This window comes from Netta rufina (genome assembly GCF_964035555.1).
Source record: "Netta rufina genome assembly, chromosome: 2".
Classification (NCBI taxonomy): Eukaryota; Metazoa; Chordata; class Aves; order Anseriformes; family Anatidae; genus Netta; species Netta rufina.
The window spans coordinates 122999825-123022514 of record NC_140124.1 but is presented as its reverse complement, the minus strand read 5'-3'; the positions used below and the strand labels follow the sequence as shown (position 1 = coordinate 123022514).

Sequence of the window (22690 nt, the reverse complement as noted above, 5' to 3'; positions counted from 1 at the left end):
TTTGAACAGTTTATAAAATGAGCAACATGAACCTATCTACTTTTCCCTTATCCATATGAATACCCACTTTTACTTCAAGGTCTTTGCTTGCGCAGGCAAGTGTTGCTCATGTGAATAAGTATGGCACATTCATCTTCTCTAAGTGGTAGTGAGGAAACTCAGCATTTATTTGGATACTGTTTTCTGAGCTCAATAAGTGAGAGCTGACATCACTGTATAGCAAACAGGCAGGCATGCACAGCAGCACAATCCCTTCTGTATTTCCAAGAGAGAAAATAACTAAATAAACCTCACTTCTGACAAATAGAAAGACCAGAAGGACACCAGAATCACCTAAGCAGCGTCTGCTTTTGTGACAGATCTTCTATGTAGGGTACAAATTCACTGCTTACCTTGTGGACTCCTGCTTGTATATGTCGATGATGTTCTCCACCAGCAGGTTCCTCTGCAGCCCGTACACCCCGTGCCGGTCGAGGACCACTTCATGCCTGCATGAGGGGCAGCGAAACCGGCCTCCCGAAGCCACAGTCGTGCCTCCCCTGGTGGGCAGGTAGGGGTTCGAGGCCTGTTCTTGCCAAGTAGCACAAGAAGAGGTGAGTAAGGCCATGCACACCTTCGCCAAAATGTGTTTGGACAATGACTCATTGTTTTTGGAGCACACGGAGGCTGTTTCATGATGGACCAGAGCCCATTGAAATCAAGGCCATGTCCCTCTCTCCCTTCTTCTTCCCTACTAGCCCAAGGAGCTCTGGGTCAAGCCATTCAATATTTAAAAAATTACTGGGAGAAGCAGCTGAAGTTGTTCAGATCAGGCCCATGGTGCTGCAACGACCTGTGCTAGAGATAGCACAGCTCTTCCAAAAGCGCCAGGGGAAAACCCCGTGTGTAACAAACCATTTGTAAGTATGCCCAAGGAGAGGGCTGCTGCACAGAGGAGCCCGGGACAACACACAAAGACTGCAAGATGTGGGGCTGGCTCCTTGGCTCTTGAGTGCTGCCACCTCCCTGCAGCTCACAGGGAGCAATTCAGGCTGGTGCAAGCTCAGCCTCAGCCCCGAGGAAGCTGAGCCCTGGGGCCATTTCCCCAGCTCACCTTCTGCTTTAAAACATTCCCCCCCAGTCTTACCAACTACTAAAATCAACCAACTGAGCCGTGTGATACTCGGCTTTCCCATTCATTCAGCAAGTGCCACTTGTTCCTGCAGAAGCCAGAAAGCAGAAGCTTTCCACGGCAGTGAACCTACCTGGAAAATGTCGCTGGCGCACTTCCTACACAGGTTGTGCTGGCAGGGCAGGATGACCACCGGCTTGGTGAACATCTCCAAACAGATGGGGCAAATCAGCTGCTTCTCCAGGTTATCCATGGTCTGCTGCTCTTTGGAGAAGGACTTGTAGTTCAGGGAGGTGCTCATCCCTAGCTTTTCCAGGGGCATACGCTCAGGATCAGGGCGTCGCAGCTCGGTTTCCGGGTTAATTTCCCTTGAAATAAATCCAAGGCTCCGCCGCGATCAGAGGCTCGCTGGGCTGCGCTCACTGGAGGACATTGTTTAAACGGGGGGCCGAGGGGAGCCGGGGCTGTTTTTAGCAGCGCGGCGTCACGAGATGCCATTCAGCCGTGCCCATATAAGCGCGTGAGAGGAGGACAGGCTGGGACAGGTGACGGCTCCCAGGGGGCCGGGGGGGCAGCTGCAAGGCCCTGGCTCTCCTCACTCGCACATGGCAGCCTTCACCCCCCCCGGGAGGAGGCCAAGCGATAAGCAAGCGCCATCTGCTCCCCGCTTATCGCAGCCACTCAGTCCAGCAATAGGATGAACACCGAGGAGGCCATGTGGAAGCTGCAGTTTGGGCCTCGGGTTTCGGCAGGCTCCAGGAGCTGGACTTCCCAAAGTGTGGAGCACATGAAGCCCCCTGAGAAGGCAATAAAAGCAATGGCTGCTCTCGGGCTCGGTTAATTCAGGGTGTAAACCTGTCACCACCTTGAAAAACAGCTTTAAAAAATCGCCTGCCTATATCTGCACTTAATGTCCAGTATGATTTTTTTAAGGAGCTGTAACATCAGAATCTAACAGGGCTGTTCAACACATTAATTCCACAGCAGCTTTAACATGCCCCAAAAAACATTATTTGAACTTCCCGATGGGAACGAGTCAGAAGAAATACAGTATGAAAAGCTTTAATTTGCACTGCTAGAGAATATGTACTAATTGTACAGTTTCTCTCTCTCTCTCTGCACAGTTTAATTCAAATACATTTTAGTTTTGGGCACTGCTGTGTTTGTGTCTGTTTATTAGACACTGATATCCCTCTCAGCTTGGCACTTGCTCTGGAGTTATTTTTAAAATGACAATTTCCCAGATAATCTGTGGCATGTGATGCCTGATCTTAAGGGAAAGCCATCTGTGCTTCTACTTGCCAATAATTTATCACACAACTGTACAAGTAATAAATATCTTGTCCTCAGTTTAAGCCAAAGTCCCCACATGTACTGTATAAAATCACTTTGCAACTGTACTGTATGTGGAATCAGTATATTGTCTGCTCTTTTAATCAATAACTTTAATACTTTCTCCACTGAGTGTCTTGTGGAAAACTCTCATGTTTATGTTGACTTCTAACCCTGGAGTGCTTGGATATGACACATGCTTTACAGCAGCTGAATGAATCTCCTACATGTCCCGGGGCAGACCCCAACTCCCTTTATCTGTATGCCACACCAGTCTGCAACCTGGGCAGTTCAGGAACATAGAAAAGTGAGGGTTTTCATTGATTTCCACATGAAAATGATTCGTATTCTCTGCATGCAATGACAGTGAATCACATTAAATTCAGTGTACTACTGATTATTTTTTGTTTTGAAGGCCTTGCATAATTTCTAAGCATTCGGGTGAAACCCTGTACCCATTTGCAGCCCACCAAGCCAGAATTTCACCTACGTAAAAATACAAATTTGCCAGCAGTCACTGAAAAACAAGTAGCTTTTTCTGAAATCTTACTTCGATGAGAAATTTGTAGCAGTTTAGTTAAACTGGTTTGAACTCACACCTTTGGTTCAGCTCCCTGATGTACACAAGACCTTGGGAGCTGCACGGGGAAAGCTGCGCTGGCAGCTGAGCGGCGGACAGCTGGGGCTTTTGGCAGGGGTGGAGGGGAGTCGTTCCTGGCAGCAGCAAGACGATATTTCTCTTCTCTCCCTCCCCACTGTGGCCAGGTCAGAGGTGACTTTGGTGTCTGGAGGAATCTGAAGGCCTCATGCTGCCCCTGCCTCAGCTGCCCCTTGCACATCAAAACCTGCGTGAATAAGGAGCTTTATGCTGGGTGAGAAAGGCTTTCCTTGCACCGCAAGGCAGATGCTTCCACCCGGCAGTACAGTGAAACTCTGTGAGGAAAAGCTGAAGGTTAGAAATGCCACTGTGTAGAAACATCTGCATACAGCAATGTGTGTAGCAGGGGGCATTGAAAACACAGAAAAACCCAGGGGCACTTAGGTCAATGAACTAAGGCAGCTCTGAAGGCGTAATGTGTACCTGGGACGTAATTCTAGGAAAACTATACTTACCTGTGATGACCCACAAAAGTCTTCATTTAACCGGCTAGAAGTGGCATCTGAAGCATCTGCAGAGGACATCTGATGGCCTCTGCACCCACCAGCCCTGATGGCTCTCTCCCTTGAAGGAGTCACCAACCCATCTCTCAGCGGAGCAACACGGGACAAGGGGATCTGCCTTAGCTCTGCACCTGCACAGAAACTCTGGATACCTGCCAGCCATCACAAAGGTTGCAAGGGTGTTTTTTTTTATTGCATCTTTTTTACAGCATAGCTTGCCTGGGAGTGTCACCTGGCTTTGCTGACACAACCAGAAAAATAGCTCCTAGAGATATGCTTGGTTTTCTAGACATCACTTCTAACTCCTCTATTTTTGCAGTGCATCACAGCTTGCGGTCTGTGGACTGAGGGCCAGGAGAGCCTGGAAGGCTGGCTGCAAAGCAGTGGGTTTAGGAAAGGGATTTGAAGGCGGAAGAAGAGGTTGAGTGATGTCCAGGTTCAGGTTTCAATACCATAATGACATCCCTGGGCTTTGCATTCAGAGAATTCCCCTTTGCAACCTCTTATCTTGTACCAGCGGCGCGAAGCTCTCATCTGTCAGTCACAGGAAATCTGCCCTGTTGCTCTCTTGCCTGACTAGAAAACAAAGGGAAAAGCGTGTTTTCACTGCATGGTAGCTCCCACATGCCTTACTTTGCCATAAGGCTCAGCAGGGACAGGGCTCACTCTGCAAGCACCAGGCTCCCTGCCTGGGTGAGGATGAGGCTGGTGAGGATGAGGGGTGCTCTCCACGCATCTCACCTCCATCTGTGCCCATTAACCCCACAGTCAGCAACCCCTTAGCAGTGGATGGTGAATACTGGCATTCCCACCTACAGCAGGCACATTGCAGAAACTCAAATTTCACTTATATTTGCAACAAGGTATTAAGCAGGTGAACTAGCTATAAGATGAAGCCGTCCTACCTATGTAAATGCAAACTGCAAACAGTATCTTGTATTTCACGATTTTATTGTCATCACTAAACATCCCTCAGTAAATACTAAACCCACCCTTTGATTTTCAGGACTCAATGCTGCCATAGAGAGCCTTTGCAACAGGGACAGGAGCTTTCAAAAACAGCTGCCTCTTGAGATGGACATTTTTCCATTCAGCATATACATTCATCTTTGTGTACATTATACATAATGATAGGCAATATGCCTATATGCAATATGACCTTCTAGACACAATCTGGGAGATGGTTTCAGGTCTCCAGGGAAAGACGGGCCTGCACAGGAGGTAATGACATCTTCCAAAAGTTCTCTTTGTATATTTGAAATCACAGCAGCAGAGGCAAGCTCAAAGCATTTTTACGGGTGATTCACTTGAAGCACATGAAATGTGCAGGGGCACAGGATTTCAGGCACAAGCTAAAAAAAAAAAAAAAAAATAGTAGCCAGAGCGTTGATTTCTGTCCTTTTCTTTTGATTAGGACATCCAACTGAACTGAATTGTGCCAGAAAGAAGCCTTTTCCTCTGGGTTTATCCATGCTCAAGAAGCTTCCATGGTTTGCAGCAAACAGACAGAAACATGGGATAAAAGGGTAGGTGAAATAAATCATCATTTTTATTCCAGATTCATAAGTAGTACCAACATAAACGCCAGCAGGCAATTTTCAGAGACTTGGATTAAGACCCTGAAATGGGGAGAGTCCGTGGATGAGCTCCAAGGGGAAGTCACCTCCATGTGCCGTGGCTCTGCTGCCGGCAGGATGCCAAGCCGTGGTGTTGCTGCCCCTGGATGTCTGCAGGCTTCCAGAAGGAAGGTCCCACGGCTTTCTGCTGCCACCCAGCAACACCAGCAGGCCAGCATGAACCCAAACGTCACCTGGCCTTAGGGGACACAAGCTATGCCTCCTGCAGAAAGTCCCAGTTTACTCAAAGTCTTTCAGATCAGGATTAGAAAAGGTGGTCAGGCTGTGCTCGTCAGTGAGGCAGGGCAAACCTGAACTGTGATCAAGACAAGGCATTAAGCATCTCTGTAATTATCTGTATTCTCAAAAATCTCAAAACGAGTGAGCCTGAAAAGGCAGGCTGCCCAAGCAGTGGAATAACAAACAGAAGATTACAGATTCAGCTTCTCCCTCAGCCACACACAACTTTACAAGCCCAAAGGTTCCCAAACCCTCATTCCCTTTTGTGTACTTTGGACTCTCGAGACGTTACTGATAGAAGGAGATCTACACTTCACATGCAAGGCATAAAAGTATGTCCAAACTGCTGCATGGGGAAGAAACTGGCCCACATGACTGACCACCTAAAAATAGGTCCTCTCCAGGGCTAAGGACGCGTTTCAGAGATAACAGGCTTGATTTTCCACACACTGAAATATGTGCTGCGGAAATACGCCCTGAGAATGAGACACAAAGGGAAAGTTTATAAATAAAACAAAACCACTCAGAAAATGGAAGAATACAAGCAGGAATCCTTCATCCTCTCAGAGAGTAAGCGACCAAATGCTTTGCTCTTTTAGCACGTCTAGCCCTGACCCTTTCCCCTCCACTTTGCTATGCTAAGAGCACAGCATCCCCTGGGAGCCTGTGGCTCATGACTAAATGCCTCCCCTGTTACCAGAGGGGAAGGCATGACTGTTTTTTCCCTGAATCGTTCTTGTATTTCATGGAAAACACAGCTACTTAGTGCTGGATTAAGGAAGGATGAGTTGGTGATGTGGGGCTGGATGCAGGTAGCCCAGACGGCAGTGGTAGGGGGACCTCCCAGGCCAACCAAAATTTAACGAAAAAATGATAGCAGAGTTGTGGCAGTAGAAATTTTGACCAGGGAACAGATCTCATTTCTGCCTTGTCCTTGACAACCCAGAGTGCTCCCCTCCAACCCCCCAGCTCTATCATCAGGAGACGACAGCGATGTTCAGCAGAGAAGTGATTTGTGTTTGGCAGCACAGATCCAGCTCAGGCGTCCCAGCTGGTGTCAGCTCATCGCTTCGCAGAGATGCAGCCTTGGCCCGGGGTCACGTTTCTCCCCAGCCCTGGTCCGCTCAACGTCAGCCACTCGTGATGCTATTTCAGTCAGTAGCCTCCATGGTTCAGCTGGCAGAGCAGAGGAGTGCAGGGATTTTTTCTCCGGGACAATGCTTAGGTCTGTAATTCAAAGGAGAAGCTGTTTTAATGTTATACTCAGCACACGACTTTGCAGTCACAGGCCCCTAGACTGGTTTGCTTTGTGTTTTCATCCCTCCTCTTCCTGAGGGTCATTCCTTCAGGACAGAGTAAAGATTGAGGGCTGGAAGACAAAGGATCAAGCTTTGTGCTAATACAGTTAAACTATATTTTGGGGTGTAGGGGTAGGGAGGTGTTCAGACAGCAAGGCATCACCAGGCCTGGTAAAGCCCTTGTTTGGCATGTGCCCAGTGACAGGGGTGGTGCCTCTGTCTGTTAGCCTTATTTTCTGGTGTATTTCAAGTTTATCTCTGCTTTCCTTTCATGTCTTCTTTGTCCAGCAAATGCTCTTTAGGTGTATAGCAAAACCAGCATGACTATTCACATCTGAGTGCCTGTGCCTTTTTTTCTTTTGAAAGTCAGCTCAGAAGAGCAAGCTCCTCTGTTGGACGTTTGCAGGCCAAGTTCTTTCCCCCTCTCCCTCACGTGGGGCTCACACGAGCACAGAGGAGTGCAGTGCATGAGAGAGGGATAGAGGTGTTTGCAAAGACAACAGCAGCTGGAAGAAGTGCATTCAAACCAGTCAGGAACTGAACAAGCACGATTCAAGTTCTGCTCAGGGATGCGATCGATTGTAACGTCGTGATCACTGTACCAGGCCGCAGTATATTAGATTAACATTGTTTTGAATGATCACTGCAGGAACCAGCTCAGGCACATCAGCCTGCATCCACACGTGTGGTGTTGGGTCCCCCTCTGCCACCACCCTGCAGATTTCTGACCTTGTCACGGAAGGGGCAGCTCTGAAGAGCTGTGGTGCTTTCAGAGCAATCCGTCATCACTGGTTCAATCTCAGCTTCAAGGAGAGGGAGTTTTGTGGTGGGAGGAGGCCCCTTGCTCATCACTAGTCTTTTTACCTGGCTCCCTGGATCAACACCTTGAGGAACCTCAGGAATTGAGCCCAGGGGCTGATCTCCTGAAGAGCATCCCCAGTCACCTCTGTCAGCAGAAGATGCCTCTGCCACTCCTGACCTTCAGATACCTGCCAAACTCCTTGGTCTTGCAGCCAAAATGGGGCAGGCATGGCTATCGCTGTCCTTTGAACACTCTGGAGAACATTCCAGGAACCTGACAGGCGTTAGGTGGCCACAGGGTAGCAGTCACCTTAACCTTCAGCAAGCAATGCCTGTGGGCAACCAGTAACACTGAAATCCCGCTCAGATCAGGTCAGAGAAAGCAAAAATGTAAATAAAATCATTTATCCATGACATTCAGGATAGATGATATTTTGTTGGATACTTAAAGAAAACAACAAACAAACAAACAAAACAATCTCCAACCTTTACTCATGTAATGGATATCTCTGCCTGGTCTCTGTGAGGCCACTTTGTAAAACTGGGGGAAGAAAGCTTACAGAGGCAAATGGAAGGTGTGCAGGGGAAAAGCCAGAAAGTCACGGTAAGAAAGGAGAGAGCAAGTGGGCACAGCTGTAAGTCCCAGGATGCCCTAGATGTTGAATAAGCACTGTTCCCTTTGAATTGATATCCTAAAGCCCTGCACAACTCCTCCACCTCCTCTTCTACTTCACAGCATCTCAGCCACCCACTTTTCATCCTTCCCACAGCACCTGTCAGCTCCCCTTATCCTCCTCCATGAACACAGCAGGCCATCTCACCCTCCCCCTGAAAATGCAAGTCCCGTGAAGAAAAGAGCAGTCTCTGTTCAGGCAGAAACAGCTACCCTCAATCCCAACCCCAGAACTAGCTTGGATCGAGACATCCCCTCCAGAACAAGGCTGATGAGGCACACACACTTTGCCATATGCCCATAGGAGTAGTGATGGCAGGCAGGGCAAAGGAGGGATGTTTATGTTGTTACAGAAAAATGATAATGATAAAAAAAGAACATAGAAAACGGTGGCTTTCAGGCATCCCTTGCCCCTCCCGTGACAGGCATCCGATGCCTTTCCCGTGACAGCACTCTCACTTGGCGTTTGGGCCAAGGGATTGTTTTGTTGGCTGGCCAGGTAATGCTAAAGGAATGAAATCATGTTTATTTTTGCTGAGAAGGGTCAGTGTGCCTTCTGGATAAGGAAGGAGTCAGAGGAGCTCCATGTTAAATCAGGGAACTTCCCTGGATGGGATTTTTTTTTTTTAAGGAGGAAATTAGAGATGAGAGACGCTTTGTTCTCCCATGAGGAAATACTTCTTGGTCAACACAGCCTGAGGTATAAGGTGTGGAGGAAGATAGCATGCTACTCACTGTGTCAGGACAGCCCGCGGCAAAATGCCTGGATATGAGGGAATGGCCTTGCTGATCTAATCTTCAAAGCAACTAACTGAATCCTGGTTTTCCCTCATTTCTCCACCTACCTCTTTTATGAGTTTATCTATCTTGGCAGCTGCGAGTAAGTGTTTTTATTTGCATTTTGTCTTAACCTGTCTTGAATTAAGTATGATTTCAGCGTAATTGGATACTAATGACTCGTTCCTTGCCAAAGGATGTGGTAAATCTCCACGTAGAGCTTGGGGCACCTCACAAGCTCTCTAGGTTGCCAGCCTGTTCTCCACAGTACCCAAAGCATTACTGCATGCGCCTTCGTCAGCTGCAGAACCCCTCTGGAGAGGCTAGGAGGGGAGAAGGGTATTTTGGAAACGGGAGCAACAAGGAAGGCTGTCTGGCACGAAGAACTGGTGCAGACCTGAATCTCAAAGGCTTCTGCAGGGTTGTTGGAGGTTTTATGGGTTGGTGGAAGAACACGTTCTTGCTTCATGGGCTGAGAAAGAAGAAAGCAGAGAAACCCTCCTTCAGACAGAATTGAACCAGCAGCTTAAAAAGCATAAAAATTGTGTTTTTACAGTCTGCCTTGCTGCCAGGTGAGCCAACGGAGCACATTAGGAAAAGCCACCAAAATGTAGGCTTGGCAGCATACTGTCAGGCACGTGTCCTTCCCTACCTGCACGCCCTTTTGTAGCACCCCTTCTCATTTCTAGCTCTTGCCTGCACTTCATTCCCTTCATTCCCAGGCCACTAGCCTGAGTTCCCAGCTCTGAGTCCAGCTTCCTCCAGGCATGAGGATTGTTCTCTGCTTGACCAAGCTTTTGCCTGAAACCATTATTTTTGGCTGTGGCCCTGCCCAAATCCATGGGACCCTGATGTCCTGCCTGTCCTGGGCATGCGGTGGAAGATGTCTGACTGCCAACTGGAGAAGTAAACACCAGTCCCAGCTGCCCAACTGGGAAAAGGCACTACTCCAACCCCTGCAATCTTCTGTTTGCAATTACAGTTTTCCTGTTATTAAATGCCCACCAGCCATTTGGACATGCTCACACTCTTTCATTCACTTTGTGGTTCTTCACGATTAATCCAGAAGAGAATAATAAACCCCTTTGCAGAAGAGGAGTTATTTGCAAGTCTCTGCTTATGAAGGGGCTGCTCCCCTCAGTGCTCACCTCCCTGCACTGGCCTGAGGCAAATCAAGAGGAATCTGGCCTCATCTTCACCACCCAACTTACTAGCACCTGCAAAAAAATAAGGAGAGATAGAAGGGAAACAAAAAGAGGATGGAAATAACAGATCAGAAATGAGGTGTCTATGAAGGCAGACAGCAACTCTACCTCTCACCTACTGGATTCCTTCTCCACTTTTTCCACTGATTTGCCAGGCTGTCCCACTGCCTTATTCCCTCTCCATGTTTTCTGCTTTGTCATCTCAGGATGACTCTCCTCCTTCACAAGGCACTGAAAGTGGCTGAGCTGCTCTAGCAAACAGGATGGGGCAGCCTGTGTCTCTCCTTTCTGCACTGCCCTGGCAGCAAGGTCTTATCCCACTGTTTGCTCTGACTGGGCTGATTCACCTCTCTGACCTACAGGAAATGAAACATTTTCCTGTATTATCAAATTGAGTGTCCACAGGTTACCAGAGCAGGGACAAGTTGAGTTGTGTGACTTAGTGCAGGGGAGGTGAAGCAAGATCTCCTTATTTTGAATCAAGGAGCAGCTAGAGTGGCTCATCCTCTTCCAACTTCACTCTTAATATCCTCTTTGTTATCCAGAACATAATTCCTGTGGTACCCCACAAGATGGTCCATGACTTGAAGGAGCACTCACAACCAAGTCAGGCTTTCTGTGTAGAGGAGCTACAGCTGCTCACCCTCATCCCATCGGCTTGTCCATCCATGAGAAGGAGAGGAGTTCTGTGCAGAAGGCCTTTATCTTTGTTCACTCGTAGTGGCCAATGTTTGTCTGTCAGGCCTCATCAGATTCACAGGAAGCATGAACTGTGAAGGAAAGAGGTCTGACTGACAGGACCTGGCCTCACAGAGCAATAGCTACAAGGTGGGTTTAGCTGGATGCATTCCTGATGGCAGATAGGCCTCTGTTGTGACACTGTCACACCTCTGGCTTGAGACCAGCCAGCCAGCAGCCGCATGGCTGCTTGTGCAGGAAGAGCAGGCCACTGCCAGGGTGACAACGCAGCGAGTGCCCCAAAACACCTCCCTGCACTGGAGCCTGTTGAGGAATTACCCAAAGTAATAACAAAAGATTTAAAAAGAAGACCTAGAAGATCAACATGTCAGACTGGTTTGGGGAAAAGAACAATAACAAATTAACAAATTTATTGTGAAGGATGAATCTAAATCAACTTTTCCTTATGTACAGGGACAGGTCCTTGCTTTGTCTAACCTTGATGTGGCACCATGCAAAGCACAGAAATGAAATGCTCAGGGCTCTCTGCCCTGTTAATACCCAGTAGTCAGGCAAAACCAGCATTGCCAAGGGAGGTTGTGGTGACTAACGTCTGTCTCCAGCAGCTCCTGACATATTCTCTGGCAGCAGATGATGTGAATCTCGTCCTGCTCCCATGGAGTGGGATGAAGAGCCATTCCTGTTTTCCCATGTTCCAAAAGGTACAAAGCTTGCTAATTCTTTTGTTGTTTGTCTAATTAAGCCACGGCTAAGTATCATGCAGTTTGTTTTTGGTAGCTGGGCTCTGTTCAGTACAGACCTGTTTATGACAGCGTGATTGGACAACCGTCAAGGCAGAAATCAAAGAACAACCAAAGACTATCACAGGAGGGAAGCCAGCAGCCCAGTGACACCTGGGTTGTTATCAGTACTGGCTTAACACGTGTGGCTGTGGTAAGATTAGCAAAGGGCTCATAAAAACAGGCAGCAAGCACTGCCAAGAAGTTTTGAGGCTGAAGCCCAGATATCATTAAACTGTGAGGTTTTCCCCAGCCCTCTCTGGAGAAGCAAAACACACTTTGGATTGACGGACAAGGAAAACAAGTTCTGGGCGTGCTGTTGCCTATGTGGAGCATGCCAAGTGACCAAGACCACCGAAGAACATTTTGGGGTATGGACCAAGAGCAACTCAGAGCTTGGGGCAGGAACTAACGTGCAGACGTGACTCTGGCGTGTCGCAACGGGAGAGGTGTAGGTATGATGGTGGAGCTGGGGTTATCTAGAAGACAAGGTGCCCAGGCTGTCCTGTCCCCAGTTGTGGTGCAGGACCAAGCATGGGGTGACCACCCCAAAGCTCCTCTGCTGCCACAGTGCTGGGGACATGGAGCCAGATCCCACCTCCCCTGCCCAGCAGGAGGGATCCCTGCCCAGAGCAGGCTGGGAAGCCAAGTTTGTGAGCGAGGAGGCATGACACAACTCCCTGAATTTGCAGACCGAACGACATTTTGCCTCATTTTGGGCATACAGGTGACGTGAGGGGACTTGTTCCCAGCTCACGGCTGCAGAGCTCTTTGTCATGGCATGGCAACGTTGGACATGGCTCTGGGACACGGTTCCCTGGGAGAACAAGGGGGTCCCACTGCTCAGCCACCATTTGTGGCTGCAAAACTCTGCTTTCTCCTCAGGAACAGGAGCTGGGGGCAGTGAGGGCTGGCACCATTGGCCTGCAGCCCCCCGGCCCCCCCTCTGCCGCCCAACACGGGCCGTGCCGCCATCACCACCCAGGGCCAGTGGCGCAATGGATAACGCGTCTGACTACGGATCAGAAGATTGTAGGTTCGACTCCTGCCTGGCTCGCTGGTTATTTATTATTTTTTCCCCTCCAGAGCCGAGCAGCCCTCTGCTCGGCTGCTGTCCAGCCGCTGGAAGTGCTGGGAAACTTCCTGGGACACTAAAAGTTGTGCTTACCTGCCCAAGGAGAGGTCACTTACCCAAGTCAAGAAAAAATAACAGAAAAGTTTAATGCAGTAACTCGTTCAGCAAGGATACGCTCCAGTGGTGATAGATACTTGCAGTGGTGATGCACCGGGTTTCCCAGCTGGTCATTTTGTCCGTGCACATGCCACAAATCTTGAAGTGCAGCCAGCACCTCCCCATGAAGGGACATTTTCACCATCTCCCCTGTGAACTCCTCCAGGCAGCCTGGGGACTTTTAACCTCATACTCTTTAACTTCCCTGAGATTTGTTCTATTTCCCCTTACTCCAGCAGAAGAGAGAGCCTTTGCTTGAAACACAGACAAACCTTTTTGTACAGCACTGGAGATGAATACCCTTTCTGTTGGAGCAGCTGTCCCCTCTTGTCCCTCAGCAGCACCTCACCCCTCTGCCAGCCCACCTCACACTTTGGAGAACCAATGTGAAAATGCCTAATCTCTGGCATATTTCTGTCATTGAGAAATCTGACACAAATGATTAAACAGGATACAAGCACACAGCTTTTTATTGGCCCTAACTGGAGTCCAGGTACAGAAATAATTAAGCACTCGCAGACAGCTAGTCACTGACAGTTGGCACCTAAATGAAGTACTCAGCAACCTACTCTACCATCCAAGCACCACATACACTCTTATTGCAATACAAAGCACTTAATATATTTATACACCTGAACACGTCCTAGACAAGTGGAAAGCTGAGCCAAACAATTACATTGATGCATTAATGTAATGTAATAAGGACATAGCTCCAGAGGCAAAGTAGTTGCTTAGCACACAGTAAGTCCTGAGATCATGGCCTGCATTTTTTTTTCTTTTCAACTTTACTTTCCCATTCTCTTCTCTTTTCTCTCTCTCGCTTTTGTCTTTCCTGTTTTTTTTTTTTTTTTTTTTTTTCTTCCTCTGACTTCCTTTGCATTACAGGTAACATGCATTTATGCAGAATGGCACGTCTCACCTTTTGGGTGAGAGAGGAAAAATGTCTTTTCTCAAGCTGGCCAAGAAGTCAGGTTGCCAGGTAGAGAAGGAAAGAAGATAGTCCCTTCTCCATAAGAGGGAAGAGGAAAAAGGGGATCCATTAAATAAGTAAGAAGGAATGCACGAGTTTCCATGAACTTCTGCAAAAAGTAGGAGCAAAGGCATTTATGTACAAATAGGTGAAACTTGACTAAGAAAAATTAGTCTTCTGGCCCTGGATGGAATTGGTACCCTCTTCTACACCAGAGAGTATCAAAGGGGTGTTTCTGGACTGTGAATTCAGATTTGACTGCTAGTGTGTGAACATTTAAGGTAATGGACACCGAAGGAAATGGATGTCTTTACTCATTCTCTGCTTTCCAGGGTGCCCCTGTTCCCTGGATTTCCTCTTACATACTTCCTAAAAGGGTTTCACTGCATCACGCTTGAAGAAAAACAAGAAAAGGTGGCACAAGTGTACATATGCAAACATTAAAATGTAATAAATAATAGAAAGCTTAGCTGGGGCCAGCGATTCAATGCATGAAGTGTGTAACTACACACCAGAAGCCTGTAGGTTTGACTGTGCCTGATAAATCTTCTTGCCCAGTGACTGATAATTTTCTTACCTTTCTTATTCACACAGATAGTGGGCCTTCCTTGCACTTATATCTGAAAAGCACACTCTCACACAGAGAACACTCATTCTAGGTTCTTTTGAAGGAGAAAGCCTTCTTTCTCCCCCTACAATGCTGATAGACTTCGCTGCCTTGAGACATGTTTACTTTTTCCAGGCCAGGAGTCATCGCCAAGTGTGTTTCTTCTGCACACCGTATAGCACTTGAAAAAGATGACATGAAGGAAAAAGAAAATGGCAATATAATAGAACATAAGACAGGGAATAAAAAGCAGAATACGATTGCTGGCTTGATTATTTACCACATGCCAAGCAAGCCTGTGACCATGTGTGTTAAATCCTTTCTGTGTAAAGGATACCCGTGCCCTCTCCTAATGCTCCACCTTGTTGCAGATCATCCTGTGCCTCCCATTACAACATGACTGGAGGCCAGGGCCGAGCCTCGCGTTTGTTACCACCAGTCAGGAGATCGTGGGGCACTTTTATGCCCTGCCACCAGGAAGATGCCCTGAGCAGAGCTGTGTCAGTGAGGATGACCTGGCACCTGTGGGGGGAGCTGAACTGTGGCCTGAAGACCACTATGGGAAGGAGGCCCGCAGCCCCGCCATGCCACCAGGTGACCTAATAAAATCAGACAAAAGTGAGTTAAATAGACTTACTTTGGGGCTTCAGATAGAACAATGTTAAATTTATGCACTATTACTGCTGGAAACAACAACATGCTGCCACCAGTGCAGCTGCAGCACAGTGCTCAGTGTGTACCACACAGCTGGCACCTGGATGTGGTGGCTTTATTTTTTATTTTTTCCCCCGGCTGCACTTTTGACAGGGATGTGCTCCGACACGAGCTGCGGCAGCTCGCTGAAACCAATTTGCAGGAGAGAAGAAAAAAAAAAATACAAAAAAAAAAAAGTTGGCGTCTCCTTCGAGCCGGAATCGAACCAGCGACCTAAGGATTCCCGCGGGCGGCGCCTCTACAGTCCTCCGCTCTACCAGCTGAGCTATCGAAGGGACCTACCCGCCGCCGCGCTGCGGCCGCCCAAGGTCCCGCCCCACCCCGCGCGTCGCTCTGCGCATGCGCCCTCCACGGGCAGCCGGCGGCGGCGAGGGCGGCGCATGCGCAGAGCGGGCCCGCCGCCGCCCTCGCATCCCGCCCCGCGGCCCCCGGCGCCGCGCCGCGCGGCCCCGCCCCCCCATGAGGGGCTCGCTGAGGGGGCGTCGGCCCGGGCGCTGCTCGTGTGCGGGGCCAGTGGCGCAATGGATAACGCGTCTGACTACGGATCAGAAGATTGTAGGTTCGACTCCTGCCTGGCTCGCATGGCTCTTTTGGCTGCGCCAGGTGGCGGCCGGCCTAACCCAGCTGAGACTTATTGCATGGAACTTTTGCGTAAAAAAAAGACACACTTTTAAAATTTATTTTCTTTTTCCTGTTAAACACAGATGTCCCACATTACGTCCTGGCCAGCCGTGTTTGGCAGCGACAAAGGAGCACGCGCGACATGGTGGCGTGCCGCCTCCATCTGTGGCATCAGGCCTGGTGTCATGTCCTGCTGGGAGGACAGCAGTCCCACAAGAGCCCCACTAACTCCTAATGGCAGTGCTTGCTCCACGTCAACCAGTTTCGTCCTTACCTTGTGTTGAATCCACAATGGTGTATGCATGGGCTGTTCCCAGGTCTGATTACTGGGGATTACTGGTTTGCCTCTATCACTAATGCATACTCACTGTGGTGATACTGCCCATCGCAGCGGTGTTGCCGGTTCCTCTGCTCCTTGTCACAGCGCTATCTGCCATGCTAACCACACTGTACCAGGCCAGCACTGTCCCTTGGCTGGTGCCTAAGGAGGGGTAAGTGCTGAGCTCTGCTCTCTGGGGACAGCGACAGGACCTGAGGGAACAGCATGGAGCTGGGACAGGGGAGGGTCAGGCTGGGGGTTAGGGAAAGGTTCTGCACCCAGAGGGTGGCTGGGCACTGGGACAGGCTCCCCAGGGACGTAGTCACAGCACCGAGCCTGCTGGAGTTTAAGAAGTGTTTGGACTGCGCGCTTAGAGACATGGTCTGAATTTTTGGGTCGATCTGTGTGGTGCCAGGAGCTGGACTCCATGATCCTTGTGGGTCCCTTCCAACTCGGGATATTATATGCTTCAGTGGTTCTGCCAGTGCAACTTCATTGGCGTGTTAATTGTGTTATTTGTTGCCACAGGGAATGTGTTTGACTGGGTGGATGTTTAAGTGGTCTGAAAACCTTAAGAGTAGATGGTGTTTTTTATATTTTATGTGTTAAGGTGTGTTTCTTTTGTTGTTTTGGGAGACGTGAGAATCCAATGACATGCCAGGCGTACACGTAGCACGAAATCACGAGTGCAGGTTTAAGAAAACAGAGCTAAACATAAAACAAACAGAGCTGTATAGCCACATATTTATGTGTCAAAACGTGCAGGAGACGGAGCGCGGCGAGAACAAAAAGAGCGAGCCAGGCAGGAGTCGAACCTACAATCTTCTGATCCGTAGTCAGACGCGTTATCCATTGCGCCACTGGCCCCACACGACACCATCCTCCCCTCGCCCTCCCTTAGAGGCTGCCACCGCCCCCCGCAGCGCCCCCCCCGCCCCGCGCCCCCGTCCCCTCCCTTCAGCTCCCACCCCACAGCGAGCCCCGGGCCCGGCCGCTCCCCGCCTCGGAGCCCTGCGAGGTGCGCGCATGCGCCGTGCGGCGCGCGGTGCGCTCTTGAGGCGTGTCGGCGGGCCGTGAGACAGGTCCCTTCGATAGCTCAGCTGGTAGAGCGGAGGACTGTAGGGGCGCACCTCGCGGGAATCCTTAGGTCGCTGGTTCGATTCCGGCTCGAAGGAGACGACAAATATTTTTTTCGCCGCTGGGTGCTCGCGGCCGCTATCGCCTCACAAATCACCCAGCGAGCTCTCACACCGCTGTTACAGTTCCCCATCTCGATAAAATGTCCTCCCAAAGCATTTCTCCTCACACATCTGCAGCCACATTTCTTTCCTTGTTTTCTCCCTGAGGCAGCCCCAGCCTCCGAAGCACCCGAAGGCTTTCCTGCCACTCGCCCACGGCCAACAGGAGCCGTGACACTGTCACGGGGCACACAGAGCCTGCTGCACAAGTGCCAAGACCCGTTTATGTTGTGACAGAAAGCAACACAACACACACCTTGCTCCCACTCCGGGCCAACACAAGCCCTCACGAAGCAAGTAGCTGCAGGAGCATGCCGGCTGGCATCGTCCTGGCTCATCAGGGGGTTGAAACGCTGAGGGCTTTTTCCAGAACCACCTCTCCTCTCCCCAAACGCCTAGACACAATTTTACGGGCTCCCCACTAACCACCAGCATCCTTCTGGCCCTGGCACAAAGGTCCGAGCCCTCTGCTGCCACACTCCCGCACTCACCGCTTCTCCTCCAGAAACACGAACGCGTGGCATTGGTGGAAGTTTTGTTCTAAAAAAGGGCAAAAATTTTTATTTATTTATTTTTTTTTTTTGACTGAAATCATACCCATACTCTGAGTATTAGTTCTTAGGGAAGGTAAGCAATGAAACTAAACAGCATATTACTCCATTTGATGTGTCTTGGAGTAAGTTACGCTGTTTATTGTATAACCTTATTGTGGCAGAAAAGTGCACCAGCCACCTAAGTAGCTAGTAACTACCATACCGATGGTAGTCCTAAATCTTCTAAGATGTTTCTTCCATCCTGTATTTTGAGTGAAGCTGGGTGTGTGTTCATACTCAATCACTCAAAAGGACAGATCTTAGAGATGACATACATCCAGCCAAAACTGGTGCCCCATACCCATTTTTTGAATGCTTGGGCTGCTGAGGTCACAGAGGCTGGATACCATCATAGTGAGAAATACCCCTCTCTTGTAGCAGCCCAGATTATCTGGCACTCTGTGCCGGCTCTCGGACAGATGCAAAATCCCTGAGTGAGATCCTGGCCCAAGAGAAGCTCATGTGAGGTCTGCTGATTGTTCCTGTGCTAGGGGAAATTGTTCCATACAGATATCTAGGCCAGTAAAACTACCGTGTTACATCACTTCAACCCACTGCTGAATTTTCCTACGTAGACAAGCATCGTGCTGTATGTAAAGGACGCGTTTGCAATGTGTGGCTGTACCCCTGGCTGCTTTGCATAGACAGGCTCATCTGCCGCAATCCAGGAGTGAGTTCCTCTTCGGGGAAATCCTGAGCTGCTGCTTGCTGCTCGTCAGGGTGCAAAGCCATCATCCTGGGCAGCTGTTGAGACAGCTTTTGTGGTTGTTACTGCAATGAAGTTGTTGATGGTATGGAAAAATGAAGGGAGTGCTACAATTCATACATGCAGGCTTTATTAGTCAGAGTGCTTGATGGTAAAGGTAGCTTGGAATGTGTGGTAATTTACATCTTAAACAAATGCAGCAAAATAGAACAGAAGTTTGAGCAACTGTACCTTATGAGGAGATTAATGGGTGTGTGACTGAACCTTACATAAAAACAGGTCATATAAGCACAGCTGTGTTCACTTTAGCAACATTTTGGAAAAGCAAAACAAACAGTAAAATCCCATGGAAGAGCTAAGTCCTGCAGTCCTTATTCATCCTTTCTCAAATCAGCTGATGCTGATGATGGCGAGAGAGGCAAATGAGAGGTACCCTGAAAACCAAGGTGCCTCTTTGGAATCAAACCGTGGGTTCAGACACACAGATTTTTAAGCCATAAATCCTGGAGAACCCACTAAAAGGCTTGGTCATTGGTTTGTTTTGGGGTTTTTGGCTGACTGAGATAATACATGGTGGTTTCTCTGTAGAGATCCCCATGCCAGTAAAAGGGCTTTACAAGCGTGTGGCAGCTTGTCCTTATTTGCATCACCCCGCAAGATCGAGTCATGAATCTTTCCCAAGAAAAATCTCTCATTTAGAAAGAGTGAATAAGAACCACATGACTTATGGTACATCTCCAGCCTTTGGAAATCATTTCCTTGATTTCAGTAAACCTGGCTCATACACTGGGGTCCTGAGGAACATCGAAGGTGTTGCATGTGAATAAAATTACCAAAATGGTTTTACTGATCTAGGATTTAACTCTCTCCCAAGTTTCAGGCCTGATCTGCTCATCCCCCTGCTGCTGTCTGGGCAGGTAGGGCAGTGATCTGGATTTGTGCACATATGAGTGACCCCTCCAATTATCTGCAGCATGGGGACCTTATCTGCAGCCCACAGTTAAGAGGGGATAACAACCCTGGTTGTGCTGGGACTTCCCCTCCTCTCTACAGCAAAACCCAGGACTGTTTCTGAGGACAACATGAGCATTAGCTGTCCCCAGTGCCTGCACTTGGAGAGCAGGTAGATAATCTGAACTAGAATAAATGGCTTTTAAAATATCCATGTGTTGTGGGAAATTTAACGAAATGTTAAAAGTAGTGTTTCTTGACTTTGGAGTGATAGCTGGTGCTATGAAACACACTCTTTTCCCATATATTTAGCTGCCACTAAATGACATTTGAAGTGAAAGGTGAGAATGGAAGGAAGACAATAATGTTTCACAACCACAGAATCCAATTTTAAAGAAGAGAATAAGACTTTTGACTAGCTATATGTTCACCGGTCTCTGTAATTCAGTGGTACATTACTTCCCCCTTTGGACTGCAGCACTGTGATTAGAGGAACAAAAATAGCAAGTGTACAGAACTGACAGTGATTGATGTAACATGATCAATAAAGTGAAATTCATCTGTCTAAGGCTTAAACTACTCTGTCAAACGAGACAAGTGCTAAGTTTAAGATCCCAGAGTTACTTCTTTGTCTCTTACAAATTCGGGGCCTAATTTCTTTATGCTTGCTTTAGCTGTGCCCACACATAACTCCACCGATTTGTGCAGCGGTACACCTGGTTCGCTTTTCAGAAATACATAAGCACTGTGGTTTTGCTCAAAACTGAGCATTTTGTGTGTTTGAGGGTATAACTATCAGCATGTTTCACATCCCTACCTCTTTATTTAAAGCCATGCAATGTGCTCTTAAAGCCCGGGACCGAGGGGAGGACCCAGGCTCACCTGAGGACGAGGACCATGGGGAGGATGCTCACTGCTCTGCTGCCTCCCTGCCCTGCCAAGTCCTTGCTGCCCCGCGAAGCTGTTTGGGAGTGATGGATGCTGTCCCCGTGCCAGCAGGGTGGTGGGGACAGCGGCCAGGGGCACCAGGGAGTAAGAGAGCTGGCAGAAAGCTGTTGGCTGGGGATCAACTCCCAGCACACTGCGGCTGCAGATGGAAAAGTCGGGGCTGCCCGGCATGGACGGCAAACCCGTCCATGGAGGAACGGGGGCCACCACCACAATGACCCCGGAGCACCTTCCCATGACTGAGATTCACAATTTCTGGGGCTGGGCACCAGCAAGGTGCTAGCTGCTTTCCTCCTTGGGAAGGACAGCCCCAGCTGCCTTGCCACAGACCTTTTTGAGGGAAATCTTCCCTGGGGCATGGAGAAAAGGAGCTGGTGTGTCCAGTGTGTTTAGGACCACGTCTGGGAGGTGAAACCCCAGCTGAAGACAGGGGAGAAGAGCAATTGCACCAAAGAGAGTATTGCAGAGGAAAGCCCACGCCAAGCAGGGCAGCTTGAAGCAGCGAGAGCTCTGTACTGGCTGTAGGCATCTCCTTGCAGAGTGCAGATGTGAACCCAGTTGAAGTGACCTAAAGGGAGATTCCGCCTCAACAGGAAATTACTCTCAGGTTACTCTTGATTAGCTTAGAGACAGCTACGAATACAGGCTGCAGGGCTTTCCACGTGTTCCTCCTTGCCGTGACACCCCCCGGGAGGCACCCTCGTTGCCCGCTCTAGGAGTCCGTGCGGTAGCTCCGGTGGCTGTCCCCGATGAGCTGCGTCTTCTCGGTTGCGTTTGTGGGCTGAAGCACAATAGGAGTCTCTCCATCTAAATCGGGGAGGGAGACAAAAATACCTTTAAGAATCCTTCCCTTGCTGCCAAAGCCAGGCTTCTCGCTGGCACCACCGCGTGTCATCTGCTGCCCTGGCTTGCGCCTTGATCTCGGTTTCGGAGACAGCTGTGTGCCTGCTGAAGAGGCAGCGATGTTCACGCCAAGTCTACAAATGCTCTTACACCTCGTCCGTGAGTAAGGACAGATTTCAGGGTGACTATTGCTATTGTAATTGAACTGGACAATAGCTTTACCTGGTGCCCCGTGGGGATTGCAGGGCAGCGGTGCCTGCCTGCTCCAGTCGCAAGTGCTTGCTCCTGCAAACACGGGCACACAACGAGCGCTGCTGTGACTCAGCAAGCACTGACCTTGGCAGCGTTCGAGTGGGCCAGAAATGAGTCTTGGAGAAGGCAAAGTTAGCAGGAAAGAAAGAAGAGAGTTAAAAGGAAAGCAATGTGTGAGCGGTAAAATCTCTGACAGTGAAGAAAGCACAGACATCCTGAAAGCCAGCAAGCTGTATAAAAATGCCAAATTGCATTCCGAAGCCCTATGTAATTTATTTTCAATGGAGTTTTGAGGACCATTGTTTTGACGAGCTTGGAAGTGCCCAAACCCCATACAGTCACTATATAACTGCTCACTGCTTCGTTCTTTCTCATTCCATTCAGTTGTGCACTTGGTTTCCCAATATATCTGTAAAAAAATACATTTGTTGTCGAGCGGAGAAAAGTTGAGTCCTTACGGAGCTCCCCGCTGGCTATTGTGTTCGCTCTGATAATGAACAGGGCTTGGCTGCCCTTCTCCCGGGCCTCCTTCCAACCCACCATTTTTTTGGGGGGAGGAGGGCACTCAAGTCCAAGAAAGTGAATTTTAAAGGTTCAGCAGTCTCGGTGAAGGTGCTTTCATACAAAAATCTTTCAACTATCCATCTTGAAAATAACACAGTTTTCAGAGTAATTGAATACAAATTGCATTTTTTTTTTTTTTTTTCCCAAATGACAGAATGTTTAGGAAAAAAAAACAACACAGCTGACATTTCCTCCTGTTTACATGCCAGTTGATGGGATGAATCACGGGCAGAAGATGTAACGTATAGGAGTAACTTAACCCAGAGCAGGAATCTAACTGCGTGCCATACGGCTTCCCCTCGGTGGGGGCAGAACCGCTTCGACTCTGTCAAGGTGAAAGGCAAGGATGATAAATGCTGAGCAGCTTCTCTGTATGGGCAATTCCTAATTTAGACGCAAGGTCAAAGACAGACATGTTTCATAACTTCTAAAAGTATATGA

The 22690-nt window shown here is 48.9% G+C and overlaps 2 protein-coding genes across 3 annotated transcripts in view; both read right to left on the bottom strand.

Moving 5' to 3' along the window:
• Window positions 1-1547, bottom strand: part of TRIM55 (tripartite motif containing 55) — a 40980-nt gene extending 39433 nt beyond the window's left edge. For both annotated transcript variants that reach the window (XM_084282274.1, XM_084282275.1), the window contains exons 1-2: window positions 1245-1547; window positions 393-565 (exon numbers count right to left, since the gene is read on the bottom strand). In XM_084282274.1, the coding sequence (XP_084138400.1) occupies window positions 393-565; window positions 1245-1433 (362 nt within the window). In that variant the 5' untranslated portion in view covers window positions 1434-1547. The remainder of the gene's footprint in view (window positions 1-392; window positions 566-1244) is intronic.
• A 19755-nt stretch (window positions 1548-21302) lies between these two features.
• The window catches only part of DNAJC5B (DnaJ heat shock protein family (Hsp40) member C5 beta), a gene marked incomplete at both ends in the record, with an annotated part of 46165 nt that continues 44777 nt past the window's right edge, over window positions 21303-22690 (bottom strand). Inside the window, one exon of the mRNA XM_084281456.1 lies at window positions 21303-21397. Within this exon, the coding sequence (XP_084137582.1) occupies window positions 21303-21397 (95 nt within the window). The remainder of the gene's footprint in view (window positions 21398-22690) is intronic.